Below are 14,423 nucleotides of genomic sequence, written 5' to 3' on the forward strand. Positions count from 1 at the left end.
TACTACTACTACTACTACTACTGTACTGTATTAGCCAAAGCCTCAATTAATGGCTACCACAGTACCAATTCTTCATTAAAAATAACAGGAAAAACTGGTGATGAAGTGTGGGAGGAATGGGCAGCCCAATAAGGAGGATACCTCAAGATGCATGTCCCAGATCTATGGTGCAATGTCTACTTAATGAGGGCCAAAATTATCTGTGTGAAACGTGGAAAATGTAAATACCGTACACAACACCACCCTCAGTGTAATATCCTATGTCTTACTGTGCAATGACTGCAGATCTGAACGGAGGCAGAGCTCTAGTTAGTGGGAAAGTTGTCTTTGTCTCCCAAGTTGCAAAACAGATTACAAGCCGTCTTTGATTTTCACATGCTACAGAAGCTTGTATTGTTTCCAACCATTCACCATTTAGAATGGTTTCAGTTGATGTATGAGCTCTGCCTGGTGACTAATCTAAAACATGCATGCTTCTGTTGGAACAGAAATAAATGCTGAGTGGTTTGAAGATTGCAAACTCAGATCCTGTGGCAGGTTGTACCTTAATTTAAGACAGGAACTGCAGGGCAAGGGGCCAAGTACCGCCCTGCAAGCCTCTCTAATTTGGCCCTTGCCCACACCCTTCTCCCATGCCAAGCCCTGCACCTGTTTTGCACCTTCATTCAGTGTTTCCCCCCCTGACATGTACGCTTGAACTCTCATAATACCTCTTGCTTGAATGGATGGAAGATACAGAATGACCCCTTATTTAAAACTGCACTTCTCAACAATAATAATGGTACAAATGACACTGGTTTAATCCTCAGTTTACTACTTTCACATGATATAGGAAGGTGTGAGCCTCTCTCCTCTCTGCAGCAAATCCTTCATGCCCCCTAGTGGATAACCAGTCACCCATTGCTTTTTAAAGGACAAGAGCTGCACTAACTGGGCATCATGTACACTATGTTCAGGGACAGTTAATTAGCAGTGTGCAGTCTCCTTAGACACAATACAGTCTCCAAATCACTCCCTCTCTCACCTTGAACTAGGAGGAAGCCAGGGAGCTGTATTAAGCTGCATGAAACCCACATTAATAAACCTGTCCAGTTGCCAACACCTTTGTGGGACCTGAAGTCTGCAGTTGGTGGTCATGCCTATTGTGCTGTGTCCATGATACTGCCTGGTGCAGGGCAGAGGATGCACCTGCTGATCTGCCATATGAAGACATTGGCCAGCCAAGTTAAGTGAGCGAATGAACTGGGCCCCTGAAATGGGTTCCAAAAGGCTCAACAGTATTTGCTGACACTTGTGGGTCGGGTCAGCAGGCCTTGCGGGTCAGGTCAGCAAGCCAAACTGGGCCCATTGCGAATTTCAGAGGCCTCTTGCTTACTGTTGCAAACACTGGGAGCTCTTGAGAGAATGTAACAGGCCACAAGGTGCCCCATGATATTCTTGTAAAGAAGCTGGTAAAATGCGGACTTGACTATGCTACCACTCAGTGGATTTGTAACTGGCTGACTGACCGTACCCAAAGGGTGCTCATCATTGGTTCCTCTTCATCCTGGAGAAGAGTGACTAGTGGGGTGCCACAGGGTTCTGTCTTGGGCCCGGTCTTATTCAACATCTTTATCAACGACTTGGATGATGGACTCAAGGGCATCCTGATCAAATTTGCAGATGACACCAAACTGGGAGGGGTGGCTAACACCCCAAAGGACAGGATCACACTTCAAAATGACTTTGACAGATTAGAGAACTGGGCCAAAACAAACAAGATGAATTTTAACAGGGAGAAATGTAAAGTATTGCACTTGGGCAAAAAAAAAATAAGAGGCACAAATACAAGATGGGTGACACCTGGCTTGAGAGCAGTACATGTGAAAAGGATCTAGGAGTCTTGGTTGACCACAAACTTGACATGAGCCAACAGTGTGACGCGGCAGCTAAAAAAGCCAATGCAATTCTGGGCTGCATCAATAGGAGTATTGCATCTAGATCAAGGGAAGTAATAGTGCCACTGTATTCTGCTCTGGTCAGACCTCACCTGGAGTACTGTGTTCAGTTCTGGGCACCACAGTTCAAGAAGGACACTGACAAACTGGAACGTGTCCAGAGGAGGGCAACCAAAATGGTCAAAGGCCTGGAAACGATGCCTTATGAGGAACGGCTAAGGGAGCTGGGCATGTTTAGCCTGGAGAAGAGGAGGTTAAGGGGTGATATGATAGCCATGTTCAAATATATAAAAGGATGTCACATAGAGGAGGGAGAAAGGTTGTTTTCTGCTGCTCCAGAGAAGCGGACACGGAGCAATGGTTCCAAACTACAAGAAAGAAAGAAGATTCCACCTAAACATTAGGAAGAACTTCCTGACAGTAAGAGCTGTTCGACAGTGGAATTTGCTGCCAAGGAGTGTGGTGGAGTCTCCTTCTTTGGAGGTCTTTAAGCAGAGGCTTGACAACCATATGTCAGGAGTGCTCTGATGGTGTTTCCTGCTTGGCAGGGGGTTGGACTCGATGGCCCTTGTGGTCTCTTCCAACTCTATGATTCTATGATTCTAATATGTGCTCTGTATGCTGCAGTTTGTTCCAGTCTTATACCTAGCAGGGGTTGGCAACCAGAGGTCCTCCTGGGTCAAACTGGCACCTGTCCCATTTAGCAACACAAGGTATTTTTAGCAAAGGGACTCTGTAGCAAACCATGGGTAGAGAAAGTGGGGAGTTTCAACTGCTGATATTTCAGTGTGTAGCTGTGCCTTTAACAGCAACTTGATTGCAGACATTAGAATGGGATAATGTGTCTTCCTGTGATGTGATAAATTTTGCCTGTTCAGCCTGCTGTTAAAGGCGTAGGAGCAGCCTGGCTGTACCCATGGTAGCAGGCAACTGTACTGATCAGCTAATTCATACAGCTTTCATCAATGGACTATGCCCATAAAAAAACAAGACCTGCTTTGGCCATATGGTATACAGTGGTACCTCAGGTTACATACACTTCAGGTTACATATGCTTCAGGTTACAGACTCCGCTAACCCAGAAATAGTACCTCGGGTTAAGAACTTTGCTTCAGGATGAGAACAGAAATCACATGGTGGCGGCATGACAGCAGCGGGAGGCCCCATTAGCTAAAGTGGTATTTCAGGTTAAGAACAGTTTCAGGTTAAGAACGGACCTCTGGAACAATTAAGTACATAACCAGAGGTACCACTGTATCTCTTTACTCTTTGATGTGATCCATTTGAAATATGGCTGTGCCTCTATAATGAGCATTTTCCATACTGGCTTGGCTGCTACCAAGGCCCTGCCATAAAACGGCTGCATGTTGCAGGGCACTCTGGAGCATTTTCTAAGGTGCAAAAGAGTACATGGGAAGAGCTGGCCTCACAGTCCCCAAAGGTGAGCTGAGAATGCACGCTGCATTGTTCCCTTGCAACAAGATATTACTGCAGAGAAAATCAGTAGTGGTGGACAACTTTCTGGGAAGCTTGTCAGCTGTTACTGATTTTCTCTTTGAGAAATACCCACTAAGCTTGTAAAACTCCCAGAAAGACAAATTGATACGATTTACTATTCAAATAGCTACAGTGCTTCTGGTAATTTGTATCGACTCATGGGCTGTGTGGTTGCCAACTTGTTTACAGAAGGCAGCTTTGTGCATTTAACAGCAGCATTGGAGGCAGAAATTCCACAACTGCATCTGTTGAAATTCTACCTGCCAAAAGTAGCAATCCTGTTGCTGTCTTGACCTAGGTTATGTAGTTTGTAAGCAGGCAGGTTCTGCCACTGTTGAGGCAGTGTGAGCCTTCCTGAAACAAGTGATTTATATATTTAGTTTTGGTTAGTGTTAAATCTGGGCTCAAATCCCTTATGAATACACAGTGGAAGTGAGGAACAGGTTTAAGGATTTAGATTTGTTGGACAGAGTGCCTGAAGAACTATGGGTGGAGGCTCGCAACATTATACAGGAGGCAGCAACAAAAACCATCCCAATGAAAAGGAAATGCAAGAAAGCAAAGTGGCTGTCCAACGAGGCCTTACAAATAGCAGGGGAGAGAAGGCAAGCAAAATGCGAGGGAGATAGTGAAAGATACAGGAAATTGAATGCAGATTTCCAAAAAATAGCAAGGAGAGAGAAGAAGGCCTTCTTAAACGAGCAATGCAAAGAAATAGAGGAAAACAACAGAATGGGAAGAACCAGAGATCTGTTCAAGAAAATTGGAGATATGAAAGGAACATTTCGTACAAAGATTACCATAATAAAGGACAAAAGTGGTAAGGACCTAACAGAAGCAGAAGACATCAAGAAGAGGTGGCAAGAATACACAGAGGAATTATACCAGAAAGATATGGATGGCTCGTACACCCCAGGTAGTGTGGTTGCTGACCTTGAGCCAGACATCCTGGAGAGTGAAGTCAAATGGGCCTTAGAAAGCACTGCAAATAACAAGGCCAGTGGAAGTGATGATATTCCAGCTGAACTATTTAAAATTTTAAAAGATGATGCTGTTAAGGTGCTACACTCAATATGCCAGCAAATTTGGAAAACTCAGCAGTGGCCAGAGGATTGGAGAAGATCAGTCTACATCCCAATCCCAAAGAAGGGCAGTGCCAAAGAATGCTCCAACTACCGCACAATTGCACTCATTTCACACGCTAGCAAGGTTATGCTTAAAATTCTACAAGGCAGGCTTAAGCAGTATGTGGACCGAGAACTCCCAGAAGTGCAAGCTGGATTTCGAAGGGGCAGAGGAACCAGAGACCAAATTGCAAACATGCGCTGGATTATGGAGAAAGCTAGAGAGTTCCAGAAACACATCTACTTCTGCTTCATTGACTATGCAAAAGCCTTTGACTGTGTCGGCCACAGCAAACTATGGCAAGTTCTTAAAGAAATGGGAGTGCCTGATCACCTCATCTGTCTCCTGAGAAATCTCTATGTGGGACAAGAAGCTACAGTTAGAACTGGATATGGAACAACTGATTGGTTCAAAATTGGGAAAGGAGTACGGCAAGGCTGCATATTGTCTCCCTGCTTATTTAACTTATATGCAGAATTCATCATGCGAAAGGCAGGGCTGGATGAATCCCAAGCCGGAATTAAGATTGCCGGAAGAAATATCAACAACCTCAGATATGCAGATGACACAACCTTGATGGCAGAAAGTGAGGAGGAATTAAAGAACCTTTTAATGAGGGTGAAAGAGGAGAGCGCAAAATATGGTCTGAAGCTCAACATCAAAAAAACGAAGATCATGGCCACTGGTCCCATCACCTCCTGGCAAATAGAAGGGGAAGAAATGGAGGCAGTGAGAGATTTTACTTTCTTGGGCTCCATGATCACTGCAGATGGTGACAGCAGTCACGAAATTAAAAGACGCCTGCTCCTTGGGAGAAAGGCGATGGCAAACCTAGACAGCGTCTTAAAAAGCAGAGACATCACCTTGCCAACAAAGGTCCGTATAGTTAAAGCCATGGTTTTCCCAGTAGTGATGTATGGAAGTGAGAGCTGGACCATAAAAAAGGCTGATCGCCGAAGAATTGATGCTTTTGAATTATGGTGCTGGAGGAGACTCTTGAGAGTCCCATGGACCGCAAGAAGATCAAACGTATCCATTCTTAAGGAAATCGGCCCTGAGTGCTCACTGGAAGGACAGATCGTGAAGCTGAGGCTTCAATACTTTGGCCACCTCATGAGAAGAGAAGACTCCCTGGAAAAGACCCTGATGTTGGGAAAGATGGAGGGCACAAGGAGAAGGGGACGACAGAGGACAAGATGGTTGGACAGTGTTCTCGAAGCTACAAACATGAGTCTGACCAAACTGCGGGAGGCAGTGGAAGACAGGAGTGCCTGGCGTGCTCTGGTCCATGGGGTCACGAAGAGTCGGACACGACTAAACGACTAAACAACAACAACAAATCTGGGCTCGTCAAAGAAAAGTCAATCATGCAGCACAAAAGTGAACCTGTGTTTATCAGTTCCTTGCCTTAATACTTAATCAAAAGTTCCTAATCTGACTTCCTGGCAAATAGTTGTCAGCTTGTAACTTTAAATGCCCTCAAGACAACTTGGAAAATGAAGTGGCAGGGGCTGCTTCCCTCTGTTCATCCCCCGGTCCTTTCACCCAACCAACCCTAGCCTCTGAAACAGGAGGTAAATGAGGCATCCTGCTCATCAGACCTTCCTTCATACCCAGAGTCTGTGAGTTCAAATCCTTGCTGTTGTCTTTAAATAGTCTTCTCTATTTTCAGAGGCAGTGTGGTGTAGTGGTTAGAGTGCTGAACCAGGACCTGGAAGACCAAGGACCTTGGGCCAACGATTGCCTCTCATCTCAACCTACTTCACAGGGTGGTTGGGATTAAATGAGGAGGGGGAGAACCATATATACCACTTGGGAGCTCCTTGGAGGAAAATGGTGGGATATAGATAAAATAAAAAGAAAGAGGGAGGAGCGTGAGAACCAGAAGAAAGACAGGTGACATCAGCTGCAACTACTTTTATCAGTGTGCATTTAAAGGTAAATACGGGTTTCCCCCCCCCCTGATTGTTAGGTCCAGTCGCGGACGACTCGGGTTGTGGCACTCATCTTGCTTTACTGGCTGAGGGAGCTGGTATACAGCTTCTGGGTCATGTGGCCAGCATGACTAAGCCGCTTCTGACGAACCAGAGCAGCGCAGGGTAACACCGTTTACCTTCCCTCTGGAGCGGTACCTATTTATCTACTTGCACTTTGACGTGCTTTTGAACTGCTAGGTTGGCCGGAGCAGGGGCCGAGCAATATGAGCTCACCCCGTCACAGAGATTTGAACCACCAACCTTCTGATCGGCAAGTCCTAGGCTCTGTGGTTTACCCACAGCGCCACCCGTGTCCCATATTGTCACAGTTAAAAAGGTAAAGGTACCCCTGCCCATACGGGCCAGTCTTGACAGACTCTGGGGTTGTGCGCCCATCTCACTTAAGAGGCCAGGGGCCAGCGCTGTCCGGAGACACTTCTGGGTCACGTGGCTAGCGTGACATCGCTGCTCTGGACAGAGCCAGAGCCAGAGCCAGAGCCGCACACGTAAAAACCTATGCAAAAAGAGCAATGCCCTAATTGTGACCCCCTCCCACACACCAAAGAGTGAGTCTCCATGTGCGCACAAGAATGTCAGGGGCTGGATATGCACAGTTACTGGTGTCCTTGTGCCCCAGTACTCTTTCAGTGGCACTGTTTGCCCTTCCCACACTCAGTGGGGCTTGGACATATCTAGGATTGTGCTGTTACTTAGGAAAATATTGTCTAAATTAATTCAAAGTATTTCTGGCTAAACGCTTTTGGAATTTTTCTCCAAAGGAAATCACAGCATTTGTAGAGTTGGAAGGGACCCCATGGGCCACCTAGTTCAGCCCCCTGCAATGCAGGAATCCTGCCCACAGCTATCCTTGGGTGGGCTCAAAGCACCAAGCTTCTGGTTAACAGCCAGACATACTCTGCCTCTCGGGAATGCTGGCTTAAAAGTGGTCTGCTACAAAATATATTGATTTGCCACCAATAAAAGATGTCGCAATGAACTCTTGCCTGGCTTCTAAACTTGCAGAGAACTGCCACCAAGAACGCCAATTCATTGTCTTCACTCCCGCAATGCTCCTATGGTTACTTTCTTCCTATCATGATCATGACTAAGCCACAACTCCCAGACCCATTTCCCAATTTTCTTTAGCCTTATTCCATTATCCCTAAAACCCAACTCATTATCTGCCTCCTGATCTCCTACCTAATGCTCCATAATCTCAGGGGTGGGGAATATTCCAAAGAGACCAAGTCATACTAGTAATGAAACGGAGGCACTTTCACGTGAAAAAACTATGAAGAAGCAGCGGTTATAAGAATGTGTAAATGAATACTGCTCAGCCTACCATTTTACATGTCAGTAGAAGGGAAAGCGTTGCTGAAAGAGAAAAGATTTCAAAGAGTCTGCAACATCGCATGCTTTCTGGATGCCTTTTAAGCTGGACCCCTGCCCACCCCCCACAGAAGTGACCAAATTTCCTTTCTGGTTTCTCACTAAGGAGTGTCATGGAATTCTTGCATCACAACCAAAAAAGGTCAAGTTCCTCTCTAGCACTTTGTTTGCTTAAAGATGGTATTTGACATTCAGCTGAATTTATAAGAATTAACAAACAGTGGCTTGCAGGCTAGAAAAACGAGCCCCACGCTATAAATCAGGAACTTTAAAGCACAGTACTGCTTGCCTCCTTTTTCTTCTTTGGTTGTCACTTTTCACTTTGGGTTGCTGCCCAATTTCTTTCTAAAGCAGGCATAGGCAAACTCGGCCCTCCAGATGTTTTGAAACTACAATTCCCAACATCCCCTGACCACTGGTCTTGTTAGCTAGGGATGATGGGAGTTGTAGTCTCAAAACATCTGGAGGGCCGAGTTTGCCTATGCCTGTTCTAAAGTCTATCTCAATATTACCCCTTTCCACTAATTGCTGCACACGTTGCTGTCCTTTCCTCCAAATGCTGTCCTTTCAGATCCACCATTATTATTCTTATGTCCTGCTCCACCACTTTCTCCATATTAACCACCCGTTGTCCTGTCCTGTTGAGCCTGTATGCCTCTGTTTCAAAAGCAGCCATCAAGATGCCTTTGCAAAGCTTTACAAACAAGGCATGAAGGCAACTGTTGTCCCCTAGTGTTTATTCCCAAGAATCACCTGTGAGCACGAATATTTCAGCTACCTATCACAGCCATACTGCAATCGCTAGCAGCCTAAACTGCGCACTGGCCCTTGTCCAAATCTGTACCTTTTTCTTGCATTGTGTTTATTTTCCTTTATCGACCCTCTTTCACTTCAGGCACTTGCTGCCTCTGCCTTCATCTGTATTGCTCTTTGGGGCTGGAAGTCCTGATCTAGCTTTGAAAGAAAGCCCTTGGAAAGCCATAATTCCTTTACGCACAGGGCCAACTATGTGGCTGCTTGCGGAAAATGCTTGGCTGCAAATGTCCTCACCCCTTCACGCATCTCAGGACTGAATAATGCCATGGTAACAGATGTCAGTATTAAAAGCTTGCTTTTGCTTGCCTTGAAGCAGCAGTGTATTTATCCTGCTTAAGCTATATTCTGGTCTTTACTAAGCATGTATTCCAATTTGCTTACAGGATGGTTATATACAATGAACATTCACCTTCATTCAACCTGATTTGCTTTTGGGGTGCTTAGGTGTCTGCCTGTCAATCATTTGTTCACCCCTCACTTTTCAGTGTTTTCCCATCACTTCTGTAACTGCAAAGTCCAGAGAAGCGGACACGGAGCAATGGCTCCAAACTACAAGAAAGAAGATTCCACCTAAACATTAGGAAGAACTTCCTGACAGTAAGAGCTGTTTGACAGTGGAATTTGCTGCCAAGGAGTGTGGTGGAGTCTCCTTCTTTGGAGGTCTTTAAGCAGAGGCTTGACAACCATATGTCAGGAGTGCTCTGATGGTGTTTCCTGCTTGGCAGGGGGTTGGACTCGATGGCCCTTGTGGTCTCTTCCAACTCTATGATTCTATGATTTCTATGAAAGTCTGTTTTTTAAATAATAATCATAATCATAATTTGTTGCACTAGGATGACAAAACACTTTCATTCTGCACAATTGAAGTAGATTCAGCTTATTGCATGTTATTGAATCCCTCCCTGGGGGAAGAGAAGAATAAACGAAAATCTCTCTGTTTGCTTTCTCTGTACTTTGCCTAGTGTGGGAAAACATACTTTATTATTTTTTGCTTGTTGCTTCTTCATTTTGGAAATTGAGAGGGGAAAAGAGATACCTCAGTTCAAGTGAATTATGGCACAGCCTTTCCCAACCTGCTGCCCTCTGTTTTCGACTACAATCCTCACCAAGTCAGCATGAGAGCACAAGGTTGACAAAAGGTATGTTATATTAGTCTCTCAAAAAAGGCTCCATTTTTAAAGTGCCAGTTAGTTATGGCGTTTAAATGTGAGGTGAGGACAAATGCACTCTGGACGTGCTCAGAGACAGTCTTTTCTCCTGCTACAACTACAGCATTGGAAGGTGAGCCTGAAACACGATGTTGGGGCCTCAGGGTGACCTTATTTTTTTCCTTTAAAGCAGCAACCCTTCCCTCAAATACTGCTTTTATTTCAGTTATTTTATCTCCCTCAGTCAACTGCCCCTTTCTCGTCATCCTGCTGCGTCATCGCTACCCCCCACCCCCCGCCCCGCGCGCTCTTCGAATGTTCCCGACGCCGTTAGAAGCAAGTAGAAGGCGCTCGAGCTTCAAAGTTAAGTAGAAAGATGACGGAACTTTTTTTTCTGGTCTCGAGGCGCTGAGGGGCGCGCCCCAGCTATTTTGCATAACGGCCTCCCAGAAGGCGTCTCCAAGAGCCAACCCTTTCGTCCCTCCGAGCCCCTATTGGTTGCCGGTGACATCAATCTTCTCCGTCTGATCTCGAGCCCTGTGGAAGCTTCTGGTTGGGACGAGCAGAGGCGGGAAGGAGGCATAGCGGAGCGATTGGTCAGAGGTCCGCGGTGTGCGTCACGATTGGCCGAGCGCGTTCTGGCAGGTTCCAGAAGCGGGAGAGCCGCGGGTATAAAAACGGAGGCGAAGGCGACGGCAACGGCAGATCGCGCCTCAGAGCCGAAGCGAGAGCGTTCGTTGTGAGCGAAGCGGCGGGCGAGCTACAGCCAAAACCACTACCGTGAGGGACTTTCCAGTCGGCGGAGCTTTCGAGAGGTACCTGACCGCGTTCCTGCAACCATGTCGGGCAAAGCGCCTGCCATAGGCATCGACTTGGGCACCACGTACTCCTGCGTGGGCGTCTTCCAGCATGGGAAGGTGGAGATCATCGCCAACGACCAAGGCAACCGCACCACGCCCAGCTATGTGGCCTTCACGGACACCGAGCGCCTCATTGGGGATGCAGCCAAGAACCAGGTGGCTATGAACCCCAACAACACCATCTTCGACGCCAAGCGCCTCATCGGCCGCAAATTCGACGACCCCACCGTGCAGTCCGACATGAAGCACTGGCCCTTCCGTGTGGTGAGCGAGGCAGGGAAGCCAAAGGTGCAGGTGGAGTACAAGGGGGAGGCAAAGACCTTCTTCCCTGAGGAGATCTCCTCTATGGTGCTGACCAAAATGAAGGAGATAGCCGAGGCTTACCTCGGGCGCAAGGTCCAGAGCGCTGTCATCACGGTGCCTGCCTACTTCAACGACTCACAGCGCCAAGCCACCAAGGACGCTGGCACCATCACGGGGCTCAATGTGCTGCGTATCATCAATGAACCCACGGCAGCCGCTATCGCCTATGGCTTGGATAAGAAAGGCAGCGGCGCTGGCGAGAAGAACGTGCTGATCTTTGACCTGGGAGGTGGCACTTTTGATGTCTCCATCCTGACCATCGAAGACGGCATCTTTGAGGTGAAGTCTACCGCAGGCGATACTCACCTGGGCGGGGAGGACTTTGACAACCGCATGGTGAGCCACTTTGTGGAGGAGTTCAAGCGCAAGCACAAGCGGGACATCGCTGGCAACAAGCGGGCAGTCCGGCGGCTGCGCACAGCCTGCGAGAGAGCCAAGCGCACCCTCAGCTCCTCCACCCAGGCTTCGATTGAGATTGACTCGCTGTTTGATGGGATTGACTTCTACACGTCCATCACCCGTGCCCGCTTTGAGGAGCTCAATGCCGATCTTTTCCGTGGCACCCTTGAGCCTGTGGAGAAGGCCCTGCGTGATGCCAAGCTCGACAAAGGGCAAATCAATGAGATTGTGCTCGTCGGTGGCTCCACCCGCATCCCCAAGATCCAGAAGCTGCTGCAGGACTTCTTTAACGGCAAAGAACTCAACAAAAGCATCAATCCTGATGAAGCTGTGGCCTATGGCGCTGCTGTGCAGGCTGCTATCCTGATGGGGGACAAGTCCGAGAATGTGCAGGACCTTCTGCTTCTTGATGTGGCACCACTGTCGCTGGGTATCGAGACAGCTGGTGGTGTGATGACCGCCTTGATCAAACGCAACACAACTATTCCCACCAAGCAGACCCAGACCTTCACCACCTATTCAGACAACCAGAGCAGTGTGCTGGTGCAGGTGTATGAGGGCGAGCGGGCCATGACCAAGGACAATAATCTACTGGGCAAGTTTGACCTGACGGGTATCCCGCCAGCCCCCCGCGGTGTTCCTCAAATTGAGGTCACATTTGACATTGACGCAAACGGCATCCTCAATGTCACAGCGGTGGACAAGAGCACCGGCAAAGAGAACAAGATCACAATTACTAATGACAAGGGCCGCCTCAGCAAAGACGACATTGACCGTATGGTCCAGGAAGCAGAGCGTTACAAGGCAGAGGATGAGTCCAACCGGGAACGGGTGGTTTCCAAGAATGCCCTGGAGTCCTATGCGTACAACATCAAGCAGACGGTGGAAGATGACAAGCTGAAAGGCAAGATTAGTGAGCAGGACAAGCAGAGGGTGCTTGAGAAGTGTCAGGAAGTGATCAGCTGGCTCGACCGCAACCAGATGGCTGAGAAGGAAGAATTTGAGCACAAGCAGAAGGAGCTGGAGAAGCTTTGCAACCCCATCATTGCTAAACTGTACCAGGGTGCTGGAGGAGCTGCGGGGGCTCCTGGCGGTGGGCCCACCATTGAAGAGGTAGACTAAACTACCATAGACTGGACTATAAGAGCAATTGCCATCTTCTGCTCTTCCCTTTTTCTTCAGTCAGTGCCATTGCTGGAGGGATTTTCCTGTGGGTGTGTATGGGAGGAGGTTGTTAACTTGCTCTCTGCCAGGGGAAGAAAAGCCAGCTTAAAAGTTTGTTGCAGATAATGTTTGTCTTTGTATTCAGATATCCATGCTAGTCTGTAGATTTCTGTTTCTTTATGTTCACTGTTTTTTAAAGTATCTACTTGAGCATTACAATTGAGGGAGAAACATTTCAAGAGAGCATGGAAAATGTTAAAACATACCCCAAAGAAAGGTTTTACCTTTTTTTGTAACTATTTGGTCTGGTTATTTTAAAATTTTGGTAATAAAAAGTTACTTGAAGCTTAACAATACACTCCTTTTTCATTTTAAAAGTAAATGGTTTATGGGATAGAAGCGGTAGCAACTGTGGGTTTAAGTGCTCTAGTTGGGAAAATAGTTAAGCACTTGCACTCCTCCTGAAATGATTGTTGGGTTACAGGCAGAGTATTTTATTGGTGGTCTGGCTTAGTCTTACTACTTGGCACAACTTTGCCACTATCCTTGATTTAAAAAAACCCCAGACAGAAATGCAGTAGGTAAATCTTTCTATCACTATATATATATATATATATATATATATATATATATATGTTTGTGTGTGTGTGTGTGTGTGTGTGTGTGTGTGTGTGTACTGGGACATGATTTTCAAGTCACTTCTCAGTAATGCAGTTGTTAAAGGTACAGGAGCTGTTAGAAAAAGTGGCACCCAGTTAACTGCAGTTAAGTCTTGCTTTGATTATCTTTAAAACTAAAAATTATCACAGGGGTTAAAGATTTCTGCACAATTGCCAGCTGGTCTAATGTCATAAAACAGAGATCCTTTCAACAGCTTAAGTGTTTTACTTCTGGCAGAGTCCAAAGCTAATTGGTTTCATACATCAGGGAAACTAAAGAGCCTTATTAAAAAGAATACTTAATAGAGGAGCTTTCCTTTATAATTAGCTTTACTATGTAATCAAACCAGCTCAGGAGCTGACAACAGCATAAAAACAGTTTGCTAACAGGGTGGAGCCAGATGCAAATGCTTGCATAAACTGGTTTTGGTATCTTATCTCTCTGAAGGGATGAAACAAATGGGGTCAGAATAGCAAAATCGTAAGAACTATTTTGGGGAGATGCTAGTTTCTCATGAAGTAATAACTTCCCAACAGCTGGTGGTGACCCTTGTAAAATACTTAAAGTTAACAGCTTGTAAAACTGCTTAGCTAGTGGAGCAGAAGAACTCTGTGTTGTGAGCTGATCTTGTCCACATATGGTGAAATCAAGGGCTGTAGCAAACTCGGGTTTAACTGATTTTATGGTAAAATTGACAAGGTCCTGCTGGGATGGTTTAACTGGAAGATTCTTGAATGAAAGACTAGGTAGCTGAATGTGGTTTCTGTATCTGGAAGGAAAAAATGACCACTTCTCAAATACCTTTAAAAATCATAATACTGGATATTATCAGTTCAATCCAAGGATTCCCCAAACAGACTGGATCCAGGAGCCTTGGTGAATGGCCTAGAAATGGAACCGAGTACAGTGTGGGTGGGTACGTAGGGAGGTATTATTTGTAACAGCTAATCACAGCACAGCTAAAACTTAAATCTAGGTTACTACCTACATAGGTATTTTTCATTGTCCTATTGCATAGGTATTTCTACAGCCTAGTTACTGTTAGTAAAGTCTGTCTGAAGTGGAGAACATTTTCTAGCATATGCCAAG

The 14,423-nt window shown here is 46.3% G+C and overlaps 2 protein-coding genes across 2 annotated transcripts in view; both read left to right on the plus strand.

Moving 5' to 3' along the window:
* Positions 1-14,423, plus strand: part of PPP1R36 (protein phosphatase 1 regulatory subunit 36) — a gene marked incomplete at its 5' end in the record, with an annotated part of 78,933 nt that overhangs the window by 15,141 nt on the left and 49,369 nt on the right. The window lies entirely within an intron of this gene.
* On the plus strand, positions 10,501-13,028 carry HSPA2 (heat shock protein family A (Hsp70) member 2). The gene has a single exon (XM_079967792.1). The coding sequence runs from the start codon at positions 10,728-10,730 to the stop codon at positions 12,630-12,632; it is 1,905 nt and encodes a 634-aa protein (XP_079823918.1). The 5' UTR covers positions 10,501-10,727; the 3' UTR covers positions 12,633-13,028.

Source organism: Podarcis cretensis (genome assembly GCF_951804945.1).
Source record: "Podarcis cretensis genome assembly, chromosome: 1".
NCBI classification, from domain to species: domain Eukaryota; kingdom Metazoa; phylum Chordata; class Lepidosauria; order Squamata; family Lacertidae; genus Podarcis; species Podarcis cretensis.